Genomic DNA, 18,468 nt, shown 5'->3' with positions numbered 1-18,468 from the left:
ATCATTAAGCTCTATTTCCAACAGATCCAATATTGAAGGTTGAAATCGATAAAAACAACTAAATTCATGAGATCATGGTAACTCTAAAGAAAGAAAATAAAAGAAATCACGAAACTATATTCGCAAACAACCTAATATTGAAGGATAAAATTGAAAAAAAAATCAATAAAAAGATTGAGTTGTCGGAGGACGAAATTGAAAAGAAAAAGGAGGACTCAAGAAAATAAACCGAGTTAACCCAGGTCAACCTATCAAATCCGTGACCCAAATCATGAGATCGGGATTACCTCATAGAAAGTAAATTATTCAATTAAAAAAGGATAAAAAGAATAAACATGATCAACCCAAGTCAACCTGTCAAACCCACGACCCGAGTCATAAAATCAAGATAACCATATAGTAAGCAAATAAAAAAAAAACACTATGAATTTTAATTTTCAACTAACCCAATATTGAAGGATGCAATCGAAAAAAAGTCAATTAGAAAAAACAACAACCAAATGACTCGAGTCAACCCGAGTTAACCTATTAAACTCACGACCTGAATCATGAGATCATGATATATTCATGGAAAGCAAATAAAGAAAAAATTAAGAAGCCCCCCTCCCAATAGATTTAATAATAAAAGTTAAAATTGAGAAGAAAAAAATTCACGAGACCAATATATAACCCAATAGAGAGAAAATAAAAAACAATTACGAAGAATATTTTTCGAAACAACCTAATAAAAAAAATTGGGTTGCTAAAGAATGAAATTAAAAAAACTAAAAAAATAAATATATAGTATTTTAATAAATAGTATTTAATGGGTGTGACTATTTGATTTAGTCATATTTAAAACGGGTAGTAGAGTTCATGTTTTACCCTTGCCAACTAAAGAAAGTAAAGGGACAAAAAAAACCTATGGAACACATGAAATTAATAAATTGCTGTCAGACAAAATTAAGTTGAAATGAAACTTTAAACTCAATAAATGAACTTTATTTTTCCACTTGCATCTCAACTGAACTTTTTGATGATAGTTATAGCTCATCTCATCAATCATCATTGCTATGATGATTAACTCAACACAATGAAATGGATGATGAAATCAAAGCCATTACCATCACCATCTTAATGAAAAGAAAAACTTTTTGCCTCTGTGGCATGATAAATCATTAATTCAACACCATGATTGATTCACAAGAAGATTATCTGTGTGCCGAGAGAGAGAGAGAGAGAGAGGGATGCGTAACCTACCATTGTAGTTGAACAAAAGGGAGTTACTTCACTGAGATTTTATTGCAGAAGCAGTCATCAATCATCATAACCAGGTTGTCTCATTTGGCAGTAGTCAATAATTAGTTCAGTTTAGGCAATCAATTAGCAACAAGTTTCTTTATTTTAAAGAGTGGAGGATACTTACTGTGTGCTTGTTAGTGTGCTCTGATGCTGTGATAGCATGTAATTTTAATATTAGTATATTAAAAGCATTATAAAAATATTAATTTAATGTTTTTTTTAAGTAAAATATATTTCTAAAACACCCGAAAAAACATGAATGCAGCAGCTGCTACAATTTGAGACACTCGGGGTCAAATGAAAATACCCCACCAAAAGAGAATCTGTGTGTCCACTTGAAGTGTATAAAATGATCAACTAGACAGATTAAGAAAACATAAAGAAAAGAAGTAACCTTTCCACATTGTGAAAAGCTAGATATTGTGTCTCCTTAGGTGGGGTTCATAACCCAAGCTTCTGATAACACTGAAATCATCATGATGTTTTATTTAGTTGGATGAACCGTACAATCAGGATCCCAAAACAGTGATGCTTTCATGAAATTACAACATTCTTCGGCAAGTGCAGTAGCCCTGCCAGCAAGCATTTACAATCAAATCTAGTGCGCGAGGTAACATCTTAAGATAAGCTAGCTCAATAAGCGAGTTCGGAGCGAAGGATGTACGGATTACTTTATTAATCAAGGACAGTGGTAATCTGGCCTGAATCTTACTTGGTACTCTGGTATCGTAATTTAACCAATAATCTATACACCAGAGAAGGATCTTCTTCTATTAAAGAGAATCTTTCGAGAAAGATCTGTAATGGAGAAAGATTACTTGAGGAAAAATTAAAGGACCAAGGTAAAAGAGAAGGGAATTGACACATGATGTTTCAGTAAGTGGAATGGGGAGTCAGCCTCGACTACTGTTTGAAAGGTCAAGCCCAGTCAAAAAGACCATTCTTTGTGTACAATGAATGGCTAGTGAAACGAGCTGAGGGGGTTTACAGGAAAAGTAGGTAGCTTGAGACCACAGGAGTCCAGCGTGAATTAAGTGCTCTGTGACTCGGTCAGTATGATGTAAGCATTCAGGTTACTTGTTCGGCATTCCAATATTCTTAACTGTGGAGTGAGTTTGGACTTCCTCGGCAGAAGTGAAGCACCTCATAGGTTGTTCGCAAGCCATACGTGATACTACCAAGCAAGAGGCAGTAGTTTCTCGAATTCAAGTACAGCTGCAAATTCTGGAGTTCTGCTAATAAGTTGGCTAAAATGGTGATCAACTATTGAGCTAAAAGGCTGGAGAAAATGAGAACAAAATACTGAAAAGCTCGAAGACCCTCCTGCCTGTTGGATTCAAGCTTAAAGATGTGTTTGTTTTGAGTAAAATATTTCTTATAGAAATGTTGAAATGTTGAAATGAGTAATGATATTCAAAATATTGTGATAGTATAATAATTATGATGTGATATGATCATTGAGTGGTGGTGTTAGTTGTGGTGGTTTGAGGGAGAGGTGGTGGAGGCACTTGTGAAAGTGGTGGTGCAGTGGTAGGGTGGTAGTGGCGATCCATGAAGATGACGGTGAGGTAATAGTGATAATTGAGATAATTGGAAAATAATATCAGAAGGAGATTAAATTATGTGTGTATTACAGTCCATAAAATATAATATTTTATAAAACAGAATGTTTTGCTATAAATGAGTTAAATTTATAAATTAACTATGTTAAGTAATTTTTATATAAAAATAGGATAAAAAGAAAAAAAACATTTTATGCAAAATATACTACACAAAACAAAAATAAACACCGTTTTAATTGCTGATCTTTTCACGGACACAACCATTACACATGTCATGACCTTTTTCCGTACATCAACAAGTATACAAGCAGGTCTAACATGGAAGATGCTCATATCATGTTGGTTCCTTTATTACATTCTCTCCACCTTAGCTTGGAAATCCGTGTGTTTGCTTATTGGCCTGTGCAAATCTCTTCCTGCACGCATTTATTCTTATCTTGGAGGAACCATCTTTAAGGTATCAACTCTCAAGTAAAGGGGGGTAGGCGCGCAACTAGCAAGTCTAACTCTCACTTCAAGACAAGTTCCTACACTCTTCTTAAACAAGATCCATAGAACAAATTCCCCATGCCCGTCTGCATGAGGTCACCACTCCCTGCAGCTTTGCAGAGCGGGTGCTCTTAAAAACAAGGATAACCAGCCTCAGTTTAGCAATCCGGATATTGAATTCAAGCAGAACAGAATCCTGTCCCCTCCAAGTTCACGTCCTATTGACTAGACTTCTCGATGGCATGTACACAAAAGACCAGAGGAAAGGAAAAAGAAAAGACAGAAAATAAGGCACAAACACAACTGTACTGCTGAAAAGAAGCCATGGAGCCATGAGCCATGAGCCATGGATTAAAAAAGAAAAAACATACTCTCATCCATGGGGGTAGTGGTGCGCTGATGGCATCTGAAAACCCATGGTTTGCTGTCTAATGTAAGAGTCATGAACAGCTCCTCTAGGCAGATTTTGGCCTTGCATTTTAAGCCCATATGAGCTAATCCCATAAGGAGCAGACATGAACATATTTGCATTTGTTGAATTAAAAGCTAAGGTTCCTCCACCGTTGGGTTGATTCCATTGAAAATGTGTTCTAGGCATGGCAGCAGAATTGGGCTGCTGAGAAATCGCCCCAGGTTGATCAGGTGAAGGTCTTTTATTGTCCGGTGATGGAGTTCTCGCGTCGTTGAGATTGACAGTTGTTATATCATGAATACTGGCTCTCCTCTTATCTTTCCCTCCTGAAAGCTGCCTGATAAAATACTTCTGCGCATGACTAGCCACCTGAGTCGGCGTTCTACTGACAACAAAATTGCGAGATATGTTTCTCCAGTCCCCCTTGCCATACTTCTTCAAGCCCATCAGAAACAGCCTGCGGTAGTTCAATTGTTAGGTCCCACTGATTTGTGCTTGGAACAAGCCATTACAAATACCTTAACTCCAAAACAGTAACTTAAAACATATAATGGGAACTGGCAACCACAAGTAGCAAAGTACAAGTCTGATAAAGATGTATCCACAGAGAATGAATTTCAAGATTCTACTACAGCCATGCTCTCCTCTAGATTAGATTCTTTCACAGATTATATTCTCAACCACAACCTATTCAAGTAATATGGCTTACTACCATATTACATTCAATTCACTGGCCTTGAAAATACAATGAAAAACAAGAAGAATTTTCACATTAATTCCATTTTAAGCAGAAAACTGACCAATAATATGAACACATAAATACATACACGTGAATGTATGGAAACTTACTTGTGCTCTTCCTCTGTCCATGGAACACCTTTCTTTCTCTCCTGATCAGCAGGTCGACCTGTTGAAGATCTCTTTCCACCAAGGCCATAAGATTGTTTAAACCCATCATAGCCATTGCCATCAACCCAATCCAATGTGAATGGAGAGGTGCTATATCCAGGAACTGGAATCAGCCCTGCCTCTATGTAGCTAACATCAAGTTCTAATTCCTTGTACTGCTTTATCACATCCCCTACTGTCTTCCCTGGAATCATAGCTGCCACCTTGTGCCATCTATCAGGAGTGTCCTCGTCATAAACTGCAAGAGCATTCTCAAACGCCTTGTTCTCTGCTGGAGTCCATTTTGTGTTCTTGCTCTCTTCTAGTAGCCAATTCGTGCTCGAAAGATACGATGCGGGAGATAGAATTCCCATTTCCCACTTCATTGCATCAGAAATAAGTTAACATGCCAGTGAATTCAAACAAATTCACAGTTGCTTGATTAAAGAAATTGGCTAGAGAAGTTGGATTTATGAAGGAGAGGAGAAACAGAGGGGGAGAACCCAGTAGAGGAAATGCAGAGATGTGGAAGTTTCACCACAAAAATATCAGTGTTAGATCAAGAAGCATTTGCAAGGAATCAGAATAGCTTTTTATGTGTAGTCAAGCCACTCGGGAATCTGCAAAGGAACAAACTTGTTTTAAACAAAAACAAAAGCTAAGAAAATTTGGCACAAGCAGTCTAAAAATAAAACACCAAGCTAATTAAACCCTAAAACCACCGGTGAGATCTGAACTTGGCTCTAAAAACTTTCTAAAGAAGCAAACATATGAACCACCGAAAAACAATAACACCTGACAAAAAAAAAAGGACAAGAATTCCAAAAGAGGAAAGCTTGTAAGTGAAAACAGCTTCAATGAATTTGATAGCCCAAAAAGGGAAAGACAGAAAGAAAGAAACTTGGAGATGAGTAATAAAACAGGCTGAGATTTGAGAAGTTAACTGGATTCGGGGCAGTGAAAGCAAAAAATAAAAGCTGGGAAAAGATCTTTTGTTTCCTCCTTTTCCTTGAGGTCCGAGCGACAGAGAAAAGAGAAGAAGAAAAAGAAAAAGTGGGTAGAGTGACGCCAATGAGTAGGAGAGAACAGAAACAGCAGCAGTAATATAAAGCACAAAAGCAAGGTATCAACTTAGCTAGCTTCAAGGAATGAATCTGAGTTTTAATTCTTATTTTCTTTTGAGGCTAAAATCTTGAGGCAGAACGAGAGGGAGGAGCTGGGATTGGAGGTGGTGAATTGTTATTGGCTGGTATGGGGTCTGTGGATCCTGCAACTTAATGATTTTTTTTCTTCTAATTGTCAGTTTATCTGTTTTTTTTTTATTATTATTATTTTCTATAAAAACAACAACAACCAGCAAACTAGGTGGAAGAATAATATAATTTAATAAATGTTATGATACTGAGAATAATGATATTTTAAAAAAATTATTAAAATAAATCAACATAAGTTTTTTTTTAAAAAAAAGTTTTATATACCCAACAATGATATTTTGATATAATTAAAAAAATCTTGATAAAATAAATTATTCGATATCAATAAATATTACCAACTATAATCGTCACATATAAATGTATAATTGAATATTTATATTATTTTTAATTTTAAAAATAATTTTTTTAAAAATAAAGAATAGTAGTAAAATATCAAAAGAGATGAATAAATATATTTTTTAAAAAAATTAATGTTATCAATAGAAATTTTGAAAATAGTTATAGTAATCTTAAACAGATTTTTTTCAAATTTTCAAGAAAAAAATTCAAGATTCAAAATTCAAAAGTTTTCATAATTTGGCTTCTCTTTTCATGTAAAATCCGTCAACAAATACACGTCAATCCACTAATTTAAGCTGTGAATTTCCTAGAGGGAAATTGTTTTTTTTTTTCACATGTTTATCTACAGAAAATTAACCTTTAATCAAGCGATATACTTTAACAGTATTTTCTTCTTTCTTTTTCCCCCGTATCTTGTTCTTCTTAAGTGGTAGCCGCCAAAATCACATTGGGCAACTTGGTGATGTGGGCCCACACGTGGTTTCAACACCTATTCGTCAGCTCCCCAATAGTTGACCATTGTTATGATTCCAAGCGTGTTTCTTTTTGCAGTTAGAAGATATTTTTATAAGAATTTGAAAATTTTTATTTTAAATTAATTTTTTAGTATTTTTAAATTGTTTGTATGGGTTGATTTTAAAAATAAATTTTAAAAATAAAAATAATATTTTAAAAAACGTTCCTCACCGTAGTGCTAAAAATGCACTGAAAGAAGTAGGTACTAGCGCAAGCACCCCTGATCTTAACATTTGGCATTAGTTTATTGGCTGTGATTGAGTAATTATTATTATTATTATTATCCAATCAGCTAGAAGCCAGGGAAAGAGTTAAGCCAATGATCTGGATCCACGTAACCCGTTAAATATGTGATTATGAGATCCGAGTATAGGGCATCATAGGCAAGTCCCTGGTCCGTCCAGCCAGCCAACCACTTCCTCTAATCTAATCTCGTCTTCCCCTTTTCACGATGTTTTTTAGTGGAATTGAGTAGGAGAATATTACAATTCCCCACTCTTAATCTAAGCGCGTGTTCATCTAGCATACCACCCAAAAGTATCGGAAAGAAGTGGAAGTCCTTTTTTTGTTTTCCAGCAAATTAACCCTGGTTATTTTTGTTTTTTAAAAATATTTTTTTAAAAAATTAAAATTTTTTTACTTTTTTAATTTAAATTAATATATTTTTAATGTTTTTAGATATTTTAATGTGTTGATATCAAAAATAATATTTAAAAAATAAAAAAAATATTATTTTAATACATTTCTGAGTAAAAAATATTTTAAAAATTAAATACAACCACACTTCCAAACACATTACTAAATAAAAATATTTATTTTAGTTTTGCGGTTGCCTATCTTTATGTCTACTTTCTATAAATTAACATTAAGTTTTATAGTATTGACAAATTATTCACGTAGGGGCTATAAGGTTAATAAAAAATTGATTTATAAGTTTGAATTCCAATAATCAATAAAAATTAGTGGCATGACACTCACTGATTCACTGTTTATACGGTGAACAGTTAATCTAACAAGAAAAAATTTTTTCCCTTTTTTTTTTTCCTTTTCCATCAGTTATTTTTTTAATTTTATCTTTTAATATTTTTATATTTTGTTTTAGTGTGTTTCATAAGATAGATTGATCAAACATGTTGATGTTCAAGATTTTTTTTTAAAATATCATTTTGATTTTTTTAAAATTTAAATTGTGTTTTTCACTAGATATTTGAGTTAGTTTTGGACTGTTAACTCATCAAGGACATATCATTACAATTCTTATATATTTTAATTTTAAAATTAGGTAAACAATAGAGGTGATTATTTTCGATTTAGTTCAGTTTTTATCAAAAAAAAAGTAACCAAACTGAAATTTTAAAAAAAACCAAACCGAAAGCGGTTTAAACCGACTGGTTTTGGTTCGGTTTTTTGGACAAAAACCGGTTCAAACTAGTTTGGCTTGGTTTTGGCTCGGTTTTTTTCAAGTTTGGCTCGGTTTTTTTCGATTTGGGTTGGGTTCGGTTCGGTTTTTTCAATTTCAGGCTTATAAAACTGAAACCGAACCGGTCGGTTTTTTCAAAATTTTAATCGGTTTTTTTTCACAGTTCGGTTTTTTCAGTTATTTGTTTTTCTATTTTTCTCAGTTTAATCGGTTTTTCGGTTTTTTACTCATCTCTAGTAAACAATGAGTTAATTTGAAAGATTTGAAAGTTGATTTTTTATTTGAGATTTAATAAAAATATTAAATAGTCGCTTTTAGTTTTTTTAAAAAACTACATTAATATCAATTATTTTTTCTCAATGACACTGGAGCGTGCTATTTTAATTCCTGGCATGTGAAATTTGTTGATATTTTGTACCAATATATATGTTTAAGGTTGCTGACTTGTTGTCCCTCGACGTTGCTGAAAGAAATAACTTTTTTTAGATGAGCTTGATTCAATATTCATATAGTTATGGATCATATTATAAATCATGATAGATTTACATTATTGTATAAAGTAAGATTGTGCCAAGTTAAGTTCCCACGAGGTTTCTGAGATGAAGAGTGAATAATTTGATTTCAACTTTACAGGCTCCTTTTAATTTTTATATTCACTTTCATGAAAGTTAAGATCCATCATGTCTAAGAATATAAAATGTTTCACGTACATCAAAGAGAGTTAATTTAAATAATATTAAAAAAATATGTATAAGTTATTTCAGATATATTGTTAAAATTATAAATATAAAAAAATAATTATTAAATAAATTCAGATACAAAAATCTGAATATTATACAAAAATTATTATTGAAAAAATATCATATCAATCGGTTCAACATGCTTTTTATTTGAATTTGAATTTTTTTTAAATTTTTTTTTTATGTTTCTCAGATTGTTTAATATACTAATATTAAAAATAATTTTTTTAATAAAAAATATCATTTTAATGCAATTCCAAGCAAAAAAAACACTTAAAAACAATCACTATCGTATTTCCAAACACCCTTAGTGTTAGTTTTGTATTGTGGTGCATGATAGTTTTTAAAAGTATTTTTTATTTAAAAATATATTAAAATATATTTTTAGATTTTTTTATTTTTAAATATTATTTAATATTTTTTCAAATCAAATATATTTTAAAAAAACAGAAAAAACGAAAGCTGCTGATATTCTAAAATTTTTTTGTGAAGTTTGTGATTGTGGTAACGGATATTTTTTAAAATGATTTTTTAATCAAAGGTCTATTAAAAAAATATTGTTTTATTTTGTAAAAGTTATTTTTGATATCAGCATATCAAAACAATTTAAAAATAAAAAATTAAATTAAATTAAAATAAAATAAAAAATTAAATTAAATTAAAATAAAATAATAATTATTTTTGATATCAGTACATCAAAATAATTTAAAAATAAAATAATAATTAAAATAAAAAAAATAAAAAAAACTTTAAATTTTTTGAAAGATATTTTTCTAAAACTTGTTTTTTAAACAATGCTACCGAGCTGTCCTGTTCTGATGTGACCAACTGCTCCACTGTTTTTGTCCCTACTCCCTCTCTCTCTTATTGGAATTCTACCCGTCAAAATTATATATAAAACAAACAGATAAAGAATTAAAAAAAAAAAAAGGAAAGAAAAGGAAAAAACAATATATCCTGCAACCGCCTTTGACAGTCCTGGTCACGACATCTTGAAGCTGCAACTCATAAGAAATCTTAGGTGTATTTCATACATTTCCACACGTATGGAGCCCAGAGTTGAGTGCTTAGTCCGCTTGAAGTGGACCCGAATCTAGGCCCAGACGAATATAGACTGAGGAGCTTCATTAAAAAAAAAAACTAAAAGAGAACCAAAAAATATATTGTTCACCCGCTGTAAATTTTATGGTATTTAGTGAATAATTAATAACATTCTATTATTTATTTTTTAAACTTATTTTAGAGAAAAATAGATATAATTAGAAGTTAGAAATTTAAGGTGAATATATTTTTATCACTTTTAATAGGTTATGAGTTTAATATTTTCTTTACTCTCTATGTTTGTTTTTTTTTTTTTTTTTAAGGATACAACTAGTTACTCCCTCGTTACTATATTTTTTTTTTATTTAGATATAATTCACTGTGGACGAGAATAATATTTTCTCCTTCTTAGCCTTAAAAAAAAGTTCTTACCCAATTGTTTAGGGGTAAAGTATTCTTTGCATTAGGACAATTTCAGTGTTCTAAAATTGATTGAAGACAAGATGAGTGTTTTGCGTTTTAATTGTATAGTAAATTTACACCACTACCCTTAAAAGAAGTAATTTTTTTGGCTTCTACCGAGGGTTATTTTCATATTTTCATAGAAAAAATGGACAATAAAATAACTAATCTACCCTTGGAATGAAAAAGAACTTATTGATGATGGGGATCCTTTCTGTAATTTTAAAATTTATTACAAGGTAAAAGGACTTTAGTGCCCTTGATGTCAAATAATTTAACTGTTAGGTTAAAGGGTTTTTCTATCATTTTATTGCTTTTTTTTTTAATATATAATTAATGAGTTGGGATGGGATTATTTAAGTATTTTAATAAATAAAAAAGAATTAAAAAATACATTGATGCGTGTTGTGGAAGCGTTAGTGCGTTAGTTGTTTTGTTGTTTTAGGATGACACGTGTGGCTGATTAAAGTGTGTTCTCCATAAAAAAAAACAGCGTGCGCATAGATAAGTTCACCGGTTTGTCACTGGCAGCCATTTTTTTTTCTTCTTCTTTATTTCCTCTCTCTTCCTCGGTCTTTATATTGCCCTTTAATTTTTCAGATCAACCATTAAACTTCTCTTTCCTTTTGATTTAGTCCATCTTTTTTTGTTATTGTTTGTATTATTTTAAATAATTTATGAAATTAGAATTTAATTTCAATTTTATCCTCATTCAAGTTCTTGTTTTGTTTGATTTGGTCCCCATTTTAAAATTTTTGATTTTTTTATTTTAACTTGTGTTAGTTACATATTAAAATATTAAAATTTACAATACTATTTGATTTTTCTTTCGTTGTTTTTCTTGTTAATATATTTGATAAAATGCCTATAAGTTAACCATTTTGGATAATTTCACCGAAATATTTTTAAGTTTTTTTTCTATACATTTAAATTCACATGCAACTAAATAATGTAATGTAATTTTCTAGTAACTTCACCATCCACATCCACTAAAAATTATATTTCAACCTTCTACGTGGCCAATGTGGAAGTAATGGACGAGGTATTCAAAGCATATGCTCAACAACCGCTACTGGAATTTTTAGATTTATCGATGAAATTTTTTATTGATATTTATACTCTCAGTCCATCAGTAAAAAAACTATCAATGATCTTATAGACGTAAATAATTTATTAGAAAAACTCTCGTTGGTGATTTGTGGTTTGTCGGTGAGTCTATCGATAATAATATTATCGATGGATTTACTAGCGCAAAAGTGAGTTAAAAAAATTTACTCATTTCATTCTGTTGGTATTTTTATTGATGAATATAACTATTATCGACAAAAAAAACATATGTAATTCCATTGGTGATTTTTTTTTCACCATTGGTATTTCCCTCGGTGAATTTGACATATAACCGACAAAACAACCATATATAATTTCGTCAGTGATTAAATAGTAGCAATGATATTTTTAGTAATTTTTTTATAACTCTCTAGAATATACCAGCAGACTTAATCCGTTGATATCACCATCAATAATAATTTAAAAATATTTTTTAAAAAAATCTATTAAACAGAAGTAGAAAATAATTAAAATAAATTAATATAAAAATTAAATATTTACAAATTTAAACATTTATAAGTTCAAATATAATTAATTTAGAATAAAGCGCTAAAAGAGGAGTAAGTGAGTCTTCGTTGGGACCGTAAGGCCAATAAAAGGAAGCACATGTACCATCCATTTATGGTTTTACCTTTGTGACCAATTGATGGAGTTCGAATGTCATAGCATTGAGTCGTGCATAATTAGCATTAAGATAGGCTGATTGAGCTTGTACTTGTTGGTTTAAAATCACCTCGAATTCCAGAGTTGGAGTACTCCGAACCGATTTTGAGCATCCAACGGTTGAAACACTATAGGTCGTCTGTAAGTCCTGACCGTAGTGTGAGAGAGATTGTACATCCAATTTCTATCGGGTTCATCGAACAATCTTGTCTCCAACCACAAATCTGGATCGAGATCCGGATGGGTTAAAGGATCTTTCTTGTATCTCTCCTTCAACCAAGTGTTATACATATCCTGGCAAAAAAGTCAGAAAATTCAACGAAATAATAATTTAATAAGAAAATGTTGAAAATCAACATACCATAAAATATTGAACTCGGTTATCGACGAGTTGCTGCGCCCTTTTTTGATGATCATCACTCTGCACGTGCATCCAAGAACCATAGCCTGCAATAGAAAACTGTTGTTAGATAAAAAAATAAAAAAATGGATGTAATAAAAGGAGAATTTTACCATCCGCTTCGCGTGTGAAACAAATAGAACGAAATCATCAGTGTGAGTGGTAATGAAACTGTGAACATGCCGGTTTTGATTCTCTACATCAGACTGTGACCATTGCATTAAATGCTTGGACGTCACTTGCTAAATATGTTCTGCCCATACAACGTTCGAGATGTACGACGATCTAAGATCCTTCCATATCACCATGTTCTTCCAGCCTAAAAGCTCCTTTTCTTTCGTATAGTTTTTGGAATTCTTTTGCGCCTCATACCAAAAATCACACAACTTATATGGTATAAATGAATTATCTATTAGTAAATGAAAAATAAAATTAAATAAAAAGATTAAAATAAATGATATCAATCTTATCTAGTTGTAGTGTAATTCTCCCAAAGACTTATTGCAATAATATTGTCAACTCTATTCTATTCAAATTTTTACTTGCAGTTAAAATTTATAAAAGACAATTTTCATTAATATTAATAAACTAACTGAATTAACATAATAAATAAATATTTAAGTTAATATTAACCTTAAGCCTTCTGAACCTTGCATCAATCAAATGTTTCTATTCAGGATGTTTGGAAACTAACTCCATTGAAACAAATGGAATTTCCATCAACAATTTCATCGTTGATGTTATGGTTCTGGCAGCTTCAATGTTTATAAACCTGAAATTATATTCGTTAATTGAAATTAATTTTTCAAAAATTATTAACATGTGGTTGTGATGGGAAACAAACTTGCATTGAAATGTTGTTCTTCCACTTAGCCTATATAGAATATTGATGCAACATGTATCAATTAATTATGTAAACTAAATGACATTGGTTTAACTCAAACTTATTCAATCTATTTTAATAGTATTATTAATTCATTATCAATTGTTTACATAAATTCAAATTTCTATACATTCATTGAAAATTTCAACATAATAATAAAAATGATAAAATATAAAACAGATATGTTAAATAAGCAATTATTAATTTCATCATAAAATACTTAAGTTAGAAATTCAAAATAAATTTTCTCAATTTACAAATAAATAAAATTTTATAAAATTTCAAACAACTCATAACATGTATAAATCATACATTCACACAACAAATTTCTATGGAAAAAAGCTATAAAACAAGTAAACACCCACAAAAATACATATACGGAAAAAAATACACAATAAAAATTAACATTTTAAAATTAAGTTGAATTAAAAAGAGAAAGATCGATCTTGTAAGATAAGTCAATTCAAACAAAAAATCGATAGAAGAAAATAACTTTTGCAACAGTCCATCCAAAAACTTTGAACTCTCTATGGTGTGCGAAAAAACTGCAGAGATTGTTTTTCAAAATTGCAACGTGCAGTAGATCAGGAAGTTCATATCGCAGCAAAAATATTTGTTAAGAAACGGTGTGTGGTTGCACGTCGTTGCCAAAATGCTGGACGATCAATGATCCTGCAGCGAAGAAATCGCATCAGCATTTGTCCAGTACGTAACAACAACAATTTGAACACGAAGGAGCTAATAACTTGAGAAGAGAACAAAAAGAAACAGAAAGCTAAGGATCGAGGGGAAAGAATTCCTTGAACAAATCGTGAAGAAAGGTGGTGAGTGGCCAGAAAGATCAATTGCATGTTGGAGAAACTGTTTCGACAGAGAAAGGGGTTACTGACCCAAAGTAGACTACCTAACATAGTCCAAAAACATAGAATCAGAGAGCGACACATGAATGAATCTCATTATAGTGAAGAAGAAAATCCAACAGAGCATTAAAAAAGTCTCCAAAAAATTGATAAAAATAATAGGAAAAGAAGGGGAAAGCAAAGCAAAGGACTTCGATTCAACAGAGCAGAAAAACCTCTAAAAACGTATAGGAAACAAAAGAAAAACACAGCAAGCAAAGAGAGACAACATAATTCCTTCGACAATTTAGCTTATATACGCATTAAATAAACAATACTTGTCTATTTATGCTTCTGTCATTTGCTTCTCAATTGTACACGCAATGCTAAAGTCTCCACTTTGATGGGGCGATCGAGTAGCACCCGCACCCGCACCCATCCAATGAGCTCGACTTATCACTTGTTCCTCTATGCTAATATATAGAATTTCAACAGAGAAGAATTTTTATTTTTTTTAAGAAAAAAACAAAACAGAAGGAGACAAAGAGAGGCGTGTCAGGCATTATATTCAACAAAAACCATTAATTATTTTAGATGACGTAGTGGTAAGAGTTTAGGATTAAGAGATTTGCTCCCTCTGTGGTCTCAGGTTCGAGCCCTGTGGTTGTTAATATGATGGCCACTGGAGGCTTATATAGTCGTTAACTTCAGGGCTCGTGGGATTAGTCGAGGTGAGCGCAAGCTGGCTCGGACACCAACGGTAATCATAAAAAAAACCATTAATTTTCCATATAGCAACATGGGATTGTGGCAGAAATTAGTCCTTTTGTTATTTCTTTTTTTTTAGCCATCACTAGAGATTCAACAAATGAACTTTGAAGTTTGATCTATAATTAATTACTAATACAACCATGCTATGATCTTAGCTTGAAAATGAAAGCAAAAATTGGAGGCAGATAACAAAACATTGAACCAGGTACCACATATGAATACCATCTGGCTAACAATCTTGAAATCATGCATGATGCAAGATACTTATTTGTAAGAACAGAAGAGAGAAATAATGAACAACTTGGGATTTGAACAAAAAAATATTACCTTTTGTCCCAGATTAGCTCCATTAAGAATACATGAGTTAAAAACCATACTTGAGTATCCTTGTCAGTGGACCAATCACACTCTTAACTGGCCTCCTGCAATGATTTCAGCTTCTGTACAATAATGTGAGATAAGTCGGGGCCATCATAAAAACAAAACTCGATTTTATAGTTTTTCAATTGTGTATGTATCACGAAGGGATTTGTTTCCAATATAATCATTTCCATTACCAAAAACACAATGCAATAGGCCACTAACAATTCTAATTATTTCTATAAAATGTTTTATGAATATGATCCAATTAATTTGAAGCTTTAAAAACAACCTAAAAAACCAGTAAAAATTGTTATTTGATTTTAAAAAATAATTTAAGATGGTTTTTTTTTTAATAATGAGACAACAATATATTAGATCAATCCAGGCTTCACGGTTTAACTCGTCAAATCTAAGATTTAGGTGATAGAATCAATTGGATTTAAGAACTTAGTTTTTTAAAACTATTTTTACTTAATTATACGATAATAAAAATAAATGTTTGTAAAATTAAGTACAAATTAAATATCAAGATGTTTATTTGAGACCGTAATAACTTGATAGAAAATAAACCAAAATAATTTATATAGATAAATTAACAATGATATTAAGAAAAGAATTAAAAAATGAAAGGAAAAGAAAAAAAAATACAAAAGAAAAAAAAACAGAGAGAGAGAAGCCACCTCCTTCATTTTTCACTACCCCCAACTCTTTTAGATATAGTAGATAATTACTTTTTAAGTCCATGCATCTAGATTTTGTATATTTAAATCTATGAGCTTGTTTGTTGGTCGGTTGCTATCGTCGTTCCTTGCGAGTTTTTCCCTTTTGAATAAAGAATAAACAAAATCTAATTGGTGTGGTAAAATTATTGTAAAAAAATTAATCAAAACCTGTTAATTTTTTAAAATATTATTTAAAAAAAAACAATATTATTTTGACATTTTAAAAAATAGCTAACCCGCATGACCTCGACCAACCCCCGATGTCTATAATTAAAATATTAGTTGATCGAAAGTTCGAGTCCCATAAATATCGGGGTCACTGAAAGCTTTCATAGTCATTAACCTTGTCAAAAAACCATCTTCACTCTGTTAGATGAGATTCAAAGATATGATTTATATTATTCTCTACCACAACCCCTCAAGTAAAAGTTATTTGAACTTGAAATTTGCACATGCCCGCATTACTTTGTACTTGATTTTTATCAAATAAATGAGGGTGGTGAGATTCGAACTCGTGACCACTTAGTCATCAAGGTTCTAATACGATGTCAAAGAATCATCTCAACCCAATAACTTAACCTGTTAGGTGAGGTCCCAAGATATAATTTATATTATTCTCTAATAAACTTCAGAGCCTATGGAATTAGTCAAGATGCGTGCAAACTGACCCAAATATCCATGTTAATCTAAAAAAAAGATGAGTTGATCGTGAAACTAAAAAATATTATAAAAAGAAGTGGAGATACCATTAGATACTCTAGAAACACTAGTTCTTTAGTAACATGCAGGTGACACTAACTATTAAGTATTAAGAATAATTCTAAAACATATGGGTTTATCATTATGTGTTTATTGTTTATCCTTTCACACATTATTGTGGATAGACTATGCAAAGTTTTTTATTTTTTTATTTTGATCCTTAAACTTTTATTTTTGGTGATTTAGTCCTAATTAAAGACCAATTGATTTTGATTTTTTATGAAAGGGTGGGATTGATAGAAGAGGGACCAAAATGAAAAAGGCGTCAAACATAGGTGACATGCCAAAAGTTTAAAAAAAATACATTTTGGTCCTCAAACTTAAAAAATAATGCAAATTATACAATTTTAGTACCTCAATATTTTTCAGATTCAGTTTTGATACAAAAATTTATTTTTTGTTATTTTTTAGTCCCTAGTTAAGAGAAAGAGAGGTTGTTGGGTTCTGGCAATAGAGAGAAAAACAAGTCGTTGACACTGATTTAGGTCACCAAAACGGACAATATTTGTATCAAATAGTTTCATTTGATGATGAGAGCTCATATTAAGTGTTTTTTACCTTTAAAATTCATGAAAAAACAGATCTGATCTCGATTTTATTTTTTATTTCTGGTTGATTTCAGTTTTTGGAATGTGTTTTTTCAATGTGGCATTATTCACATGGTTCTCGATTTATTTAATTACATGTATTCATAAAAAAATATTTGAATTTTATTTTTTAAAACTATAGAAATACATTAAATATATATATATATATATATATATATATATATATATATATAATGTTTTTATAAAAAATAAAAATATCTAACCTGGAAATAATTATCTTTGGTTTCCAATTTTATATGTGTGGAAATATATTACTTAAAAAAATGCCTAATAATTCCTGGAAAGGGAGTGTTAGTTTGCTGACTCGTACAATAAGTTTATGTAAGTCAAATGAATTCTACATTAGGTGAGTTTTTTTTTTATTATTATTATTAATGTGGGTATCCGGGTTATCTTGTGCATATCTCGACTAATCCAACGAGCCCTGAAATTAACGACCATTTAAGTCTCCAATGATTATTATATTAATAACCACATGACTCGAACTTGATATCACAAAAAAAAACAAATCTTTAATCTCAATATCTTATCACTGGGCTACCTGATAAATAGTAAAGATTAGGTGAGTCTTGCTATACGTGGAATACACTCTGTATTTCCCAAGCGTCGGAAACAAACTTGGATATATCTTTTTTTAATGCACACAATCGACAGTAGCTGCACAATATCATTTGTTTTTTGAACACGTCTTCAAGAATTTATTTGGAAAAAAAAAGGTCCTGAAAACTTCTGCTTTTGTCACATATCTCCATGTTGTTATGGGGAAGTGCATAGTGCTTGCACATTAGGGCTAACATATATAAGAAGAAGAAAATATTTAAAAAAGTTATTTCTGGCTTCTTAATAATAAATATACAATTTTTTTTTCTAATATCTATTAACAATTTCAAAGCTGTTGGCTTTTTCTAATAAATATACAATATTGTCAAGAAAAATGTATCCATATTCTCTCTTATTTATCCTTTTTAGTTATTTCATTTTCACCTTCA

The 18,468-nt window shown here is 30.8% G+C and overlaps 1 protein-coding gene across 1 annotated transcript; it reads right to left on the bottom strand.

Annotated features, from left to right (window-relative positions):
- Positions 1–3,489: 3,489 nt before the first annotated feature.
- On the bottom strand, positions 3,490–5,978 carry LOC7468008 (transcription factor DIVARICATA). Its single transcript, XM_002299791.4, has 2 exons — positions 4,594–5,978; positions 3,490–4,201 (listed from the first exon to the last, which is right to left on the bottom strand). The coding sequence occupies exons 1-2, from the start codon at positions 5,016–5,018 to the stop codon at positions 3,706–3,708; spliced, it is 921 nt and encodes a 306-aa protein (XP_002299827.2). The 5' UTR covers positions 5,019–5,978; the 3' UTR covers positions 3,490–3,705.
- Between the last annotated feature and the right edge of the window lie 12,490 nt (positions 5,979–18,468).

The sequence above is a fragment of the Populus trichocarpa genome, chromosome 1, assembly GCF_000002775.5.
Source record: "Populus trichocarpa isolate Nisqually-1 chromosome 1, P.trichocarpa_v4.1, whole genome shotgun sequence".
Lineage (NCBI taxonomy): Eukaryota > Viridiplantae > Streptophyta > Magnoliopsida > Malpighiales > Salicaceae > Populus > Populus trichocarpa.
This window is presented reverse-complemented; position numbering and strand designations above follow the sequence as displayed.

What these genes read in the sequence shown, in the direction of transcription:
- LOC7468008 (XM_002299791.4), bottom strand. Translation starts at nt 5,018, where the DNA reads ATGAAGTGGGAAATGGGAATTCTATCTCCCGCATCGTATCTTTCGAGC. An exon ending in TGGACAGAGGAAGAGCACAA is followed by an intron (nt 4,202 to 4,593) that starts GTAAGTTTCCAT and finishes GAACTACCGCAG; the next exon opens with GCTGTTTCTGATGGGCTTGA.